Source organism: Coregonus lavaretus (genome assembly GCF_964263955.1).
Source record: "Coregonus lavaretus genome assembly, chromosome: 27".
Classification (NCBI taxonomy): domain Eukaryota; kingdom Metazoa; phylum Chordata; class Actinopteri; order Salmoniformes; family Salmonidae; genus Coregonus; species Coregonus lavaretus.
Window position 1 is genome coordinate 44,220,872 of NC_140014.1, and position 6,435 is coordinate 44,227,306.

The 6,435-nt window shown below is 46.3% G+C and overlaps 1 protein-coding gene across 1 annotated transcript in view; it reads left to right on the top strand.

The window, feature by feature from the left end:
• Positions 1-6,435, top strand: part of LOC311103029 (putative carboxypeptidase X1) — a gene marked incomplete at its 5' end in the record, with an annotated part of 148,803 nt that overhangs the window by 117,213 nt on the left and 25,155 nt on the right. Inside the window, 2 exons of the mRNA XM_084144519.1 lie at positions 251-330; positions 3,490-3,594. Coding sequence (XP_084000645.1) covers positions 251-330; positions 3,490-3,594 — 185 coding nt within the window. The remainder of the gene's footprint in view (positions 1-250; positions 331-3,489; positions 3,595-6,435) is intronic.

The window sequence follows — 6,435 nt, forward strand, 5'->3', positions numbered from 1 at the left end:
CCTCCTCCTCCTCCTCCTCCTCCTCCTCCTCCTCCTCCTCCTCCTCCTCTCTCCTCTCCTCCTCCTCCTCCTCCTCCTCCTCCTCCTCCTCCTCTCCTCTCCTCCTCCTCCTCCTCCTCCTCCTCCTCCTCTCTCCTCTCCTCCTCCTCCTCCTCCTCCTCCTCCTCTCCTCTCCTCTCTCCTCTCTCCTCTCTTCTCTTCTTCTCTCCTCTCCTCTCCCTCTTTCTCCTCTCCTCCTCCCTCCCACCAGATCCAGCTGGTTGATGATGGAGCAGACACCACCTCTCCATGACACCCCAGAGCCGGCCTCCAACAAGGTCCCCAAACACGGTGATGAGACAGAACACACAAGATAATGACAGAGAGATGGAAGGAAGCCAGGTCTGCCTTGGTTAAAAGAGATTGTAAACCTCAGTGAGACTTTCCTGGTTGAAAAAGGTTAAATAAATAAAACATAAAGGAGCAGAGAGCCTTGAGTTATTATTGTTCCTTGAATGGTACACTGATTAGGTTTCTATAGTGATCCTCTGCAGATGAAAGGATGTGAACTTTGTCATATTGTGAGGACAAAAGCAAACAGGACAGGGCAGTAGACGTGCGTGTGCATGCATGTAAACATCTCTCTCTCTCTATTAGAGACCAGAGACCGTGTCTGGGGTACTGCTTGGTATAGAGGTGCCAATGGGCTGTTGCCATGGTTATAGCTCACTGCTGCAGTGAGGGGGGGGCGTACTCTGTTTTTGGAAATTACACCGAGAGCGCAGGGGAGAGAGAGAGAGGAGAGAGAGAGGAGAAGAGAGAGAAGGAGAGAGAGAGAAGGAGAGAGAGAGAGGAGAGCGAGAGAGAGAGAGAGAGAGAGAGAAGGAGAGAGAAGGAGAGAGAGAGGAGAGAGAGAGAAGGAGAGAGAGAGAAGGAGAGAGAGAGGAGAGAGAGAGAGAGAGAGAGAGAGAGAGAGAGAGAGAAGGAGAGAGAAGGAGAGAGAGAGAGAAGGAGAGAGAGAGAGAGAGAAGGAGAGAGAAGGAGAAGAGAGAGAGAAGGAGAGAGAGAGAGAGAGAGAGAGAGGGGAGAGAAGGGGAGAGAGAGAGAGGAGAGTGAAAGGGAGAGAGGAGAGAGGAGAGAGAAGGAGAGAGAGAGAGAGAGAAGGAGAGAGGAGAGTGAAAGGGAGAGAGAAGAGAGGAGAGAGAAGGAGAGAAGAGAATGAAAGCAAGAGAGAGCGAGAAGGAGATAGAGAGAAGGGCAGCGCGAGAGGAGAGGGAGATAGACAAAGTAGAGAAAGAAAGGAGGCAGAGACCTGACATCACAGCAGGTCATTATCAGGTTATAGAGGTTAAAAACAGTAGCGTTTTTGCGATAGGGCTCTGGTCAAACGTAGTGCACTATACAGGAAACAGAGTACCAGTTGGGACACAGCCTATGGCACCTGTATTGTTAGTAGTACTCAGATTCAGGATCTGTATTGATAGTAGTACTCAGAACTCAGATTCAGGATCTGTATTGTTAGTAGTACTCAGATTCAGGATCTGTATTGATAGTAGTACTCAGATTCAGGATCTGTATTGTTAGTAGTACTCAGATTCAGGATCTGTATTGTTAGTAGTACTCAGATTCAGGATCTGTATTGTTAGTAGTAGTTAGATTCAGGGTCTGTATTGTTAGTAGTAGTTAGATTCAGGATCTGTATTGTTAGTAGTACTCAGATTCAGGATCTGTATTGTTAGTAGTACTCAGATTCAGGATCTGTATTGTTAGTAGTACTCAGATTCAGGATCTGTATTGTTAGTAGTACTCAGATTCAGGATCTGTATTGTTAGTAGTAGTTAGATTCAGGATCTGTATTGTTAGTAGTACTCAGATTCAGGATCTGTATTGTTAGTAGTAGTCAGATTCAGGAACTGTATTGTTAGTAGTAGTTAGATTCAGGATCTGTATTGTTAGTAGTAGTTAGATTCAGGATCTGTATTGTTAGTAGTAGTTAGATTCAGGATCTGTATTGTTAGTAGTACTCAGATTCAGGATCTGTATTGTTAGTAGTACTCAGATTCAGGATCTGTATTGTTAGTAGTAGTTAGATTCAGGAACTGTATTGTTAGTAGTACTCAGATTCAGGATCTGTATTGTTAGTAGTACTCAGATTCAGGATCTGTATTGTTAGTAGTAGTCAGATTCAGGAACTGTATTGTTAGTAGTAGTTAGATTCAGGATCTGTATTGTTAGTAGTAGTTATATTCAGGATCTGTATTGTTAGTAGTAGTTAGATTCAGGAACTGTATTGTTAGTAGTAGTTAGATTCAGGATCTGTATTGTTAGTAGTAGTTAGATTCAGGATCTGTATTGTTAGTAGTAGTCAGATTCAAGATCTGTATTGTTAGTAGTAGTTAGATTCAGGATCTGTATTGTTAGTAGTAGTTAGATTCAGGATCTGTATTGTTAGTAGTACTCAGATCAGGATCTGTATTGTTAGTAGTAGTTAGATTCAGGATCTGTATTGTTAGTAGTAGTTAGATTCAGGATCTATATTGTTAGTAGTAGTTAGATTCAAGGTCTGTATTGTTAGTAGTAGTTAGATTCAGGATCTGTATTGTTAGTAGTAGTTGATTCAGGATCTGTATTGTTAGTAGTAGTTAGATTCAGGATCTGTATTGTTAGTAGTAGTTAGATTCAGGATCTGTATTGTTAGTAGTAGTTAGATTCAGGATCTGTATTGTTAGTAGTAGTTAGATTCAGGATCTGTATTGTTAGTAGTAGTTAGATTCAGGATCTGTATTGTTAGTAGTAGTTAGATTCAAGGTCTGTATTGTTAGTAGTAGTCAGATTCAGGAACTGTATTGTTAGTAGTAGTTAGATTCAGGATCTGTATTGTTAGTAGTAGTTAGATTCAGGATCTGTATTGTTAGTAGTAGATATATTCAGGATCTGTATTGTTAGTAGTAGTTAGATTCAGGATCTGTATTGTTAGTAGTACTCAGATTCAGGAACTGTATTGTTAGTAGTAGTTAGATTCAGGATCTGTATTGTTAGTAGTAGTTAGATTCAGGATCTGTATTGTTAGTAGTAGATATATTCAGGATCTGTATTGTTAGTAGTAGTTAGATTCAGGATCTGTATTGTTAGTAGTACTCAGATTCAGGAACTGTATTGTTAGTAGTAGTTAGATTCAGGATCTGTATTGTTAGTAGTAGTCAGATTCAGGAACTGTATTGTTAGTAGTACTCAGATTCAGGAACTGTATTGTTAGTAGTAGTTAGATTCAGGATCTGTATTGTTAGTAGTAGTTAGATTCAGGATCTGTATTGTTAGTAGTAGATATATTCAGGATCTGTATTGTTAGTAGTAGTTAGATTCAGGATCTGTATGCAGGTCTCTTTCTTTCTTTCTTTCTTTCTTTCACTCACTCACTCACTCACTCACTCACTCACTCACTCACTCACTCACTCACTCACTCACTCACTCACTCACTCACTCACTCACTGTTTCTCTCTCTCTCCTCAGAGATCCTGGAGACACCCAAGTCCACTAAACTGGTGAGTAAGACCGACAGAGCTACAGACGTGAAGACAGGACCGGGGTCAAAGGTCACTGCTGTCAGCCAGTGCAGTCTGACCCAGAGAAGGGTTAAAATGCCCTTACATAACCGTTGTATTGCATATCCTACAGTTATTACATATTAAAGGAATCATGTGTATCTGAGCTACTGCCCTTCAAGCTGGCAGAAATACAGCCGCTATGACTTCTGCACCATTGGTATGACGAGTTCTGCACCATTGGTATGACGAGTTCTGCACCATTGGTATGACGAGTTCTGCACCATTGGTATGACGAGTTCTGCACCATTGGTATGACGAGTTCTGCACCATTGGTATGACGAGTTCCTCATCATTGGTATGACGAGTTCCTCATCATTGGTATGACGAGTTCTGCATCATTGGTATGACGAGTTCCTCATCATTGGTATGACGAGTTCTGCATCATTGGTATGACGAGTTCTGCACCATTGGTATGACGAGTTCCTCATCATTGGTATGACGAGTTCTGCATCATTGGTGTGACGAGTTCTGCATCATTGGCATGACGAGTTCCTCATCATTGGTATGACGAGTTCTGCATCATTGGTATGACGAGTTCTGCATCATTGGCATGACGAGTTCCTCATCATTGGTATGACGAGTTCTGCATCATTGGTATGACGAGTTCTGCATCATTGGTATGACGAGTTCTGCATCATTGGTATGACGAGTTCTGCATCATTGGTATGACGAGTTTTGCAGGATGCAGAACTCGTCATACCGGCTGTATTTCTACCTGCTTGAACTGCAATAGCTCAGATACACATGATTCCTTTAATATGTAATAAATGAAATTACCCCAGGAATCGATAGAACATTGCTCAGAGATACACAAAAACGTTACAATATAAAAAATGGGTGAATCTTTGCATGAAGGAGGATGGAAAGAAGCCATGGTGAATGTAATTTATGGTGAATCAAATCCAGGACCTTTGGGTCACGTACGTTGTGTGTTGTTGAGTGAATGTTTGCACTGTGTGTGTGGCATTCCTCTCTCTCTCTCTCTCTCTCTCTCGCTCTCTCTCTCGCTCTCTCGCTCTCTGTCGCTCTCTCTCTCGCTCTCTCTCTCGCTCTCTGTCGCTCTCTCTCTCGCTCTCTCTCTCGCTCTCTGTCGCTCTCTCTCTCGCTCTCGCTCTCGCTCTCTCTCTCACTCTCTCTCGCTCGCTCGCTCTCTCGAACGCTCTCTCTCTCGCTCTCTCTCGAACTCTCTATCTCTCGCTCTCTGTCGCGCTCTCTGTCGCTCGCGCTCTCTGTCGCTCTCGCTCTCTGTCGGTTTCTCTCTCTCTCTCGCTCTCTCTCTCGCGCTCTCTCTCGCTCTCTCTCTCACGCTCTCTCTCGCTCTCTCTCGCTCTCTCTCTCGCTCTCTCTCTCTCTCGCTCTCGCTCGCTCTCTCGCTCTCTCTCGCACTCTCTCACGCTCTCTGTCGCTCTCTCTCTCTCGCTCTTGCTCTCTATCTCTCTCTCTCTCTCGCTCTCTCTCGTCGCTCTCTCTCTCTCGCGCTCTCTGTCGCTCTCTGTCGCTCTCTCTCACTCTCTTTCACTCTCTCTCTCTCTCTCAATCTCTCTCACTCTCTCTCGCTCGCTCTCTCTCTCTCTCTCGCGCTCTCTCTCTCTCTCTCTCTCTCACTCTCTCTCTCTCGCGCTCTCTCTCGCTCTCTCTCCCTCTCTCTCGCTCTCTCTCTCGCTCGCTATCTCTCTCTCTCTCTCTCGCTCGCTCTCTCTCTCACTCTCTCTCTCTCGCGCTCTTTCTCTCCTCTCGCGCTCTCTCTCTCTCGCGCTCCTCTCTCTCTCGCTCTCTCTCTCTCTCGCTCTCTCTCTCTCTCTCGCGCTCTCTCGTGCACTCTCGCGCTCTCTCTCTCGCTCTCTCTCTCGCGCTCTCTCTCTCTCTCTCTCGCTCTCTCGTGCACTCTCGCGCTCTCTCTCGCACTCTCTCTCTCTCTCGTTATTTCCTCTCTGCAGCAGACAGAGGTAACATGAGGAGTATATGAAATCCCTGTTTTGACCAGTAGATGGCAGCAGTTATTCACACTGAAGTAGCTGTGGCCCAAGTCAGACATTTCCCCTTAGCGTGCTGATGCTGAGTCATGGTGGCCATGACACTTCCTGTCTGTCTTTCTCTGTGGACTTGGAGCTCCTGGCTCACCTAACTCTGCGTCTTTACCTCCCCCTCTTCCTCCTCTCTACTCCTCCCACCTGCTCTCCCTCTCCTCCTCCTCTCTCCCCCCTTCTGCTCCCTCTCCTCCTACTCTCTCCTGCTCTCTGTCTCTCTCCTGGTCCCTGTCTCTCTCCTGCTCTCTGTCTCTCTCCTGATTCCTGTCTCTCTCCTGCTCCCTGTCTCTCTCCTGCTCTCTGTCTCTCTCCTGGTCCCTGTCTCTCTCCTGTTCTCTGTCTCTCTCCTGCTCTCTGTCTCTCTCCTGGTCCCTGTCTCTCTCCTGGTCCCTGTCTCTCTCCTGGTCCCTCCTGTCTCTCTCCTGGTCCCTGTCTCTCTCCTGGTCCCTGTCTCTCTCCTGCTCCCTGTCTCTCTCCTGCTCCCTGTCTCTCTCCTGGTCTCTGTCTCTCTCCTGTCTCTCTCCTGGTCCCTGTCTCTCTCCTGGTCTCTGTCTCTCTCCTGTCTCTCTCCTGGTACTGTCTCTCTCCTGGTCCCTGTCTCTCTCCAGGTCCCCTGTCTCTCTCCTGGTCTCTGTCTCTCTCCTGTCTCTCTCCTGGTCTCTGTCTCTCTCCTGCTCCCTGTCTCTCTCCTGGTCCCTGTCTCTCTTCTGCTCTCTGTCTCTCTCCCTGCTCTCTGTCTCTCTCCTGCTCTCTGCTCTCTCTCTTTCCTGTCTCTTCTGCTCTCTGTCTCTCTCCTGGTCCCTGTCTCTCTCCTGGTCCCTGTC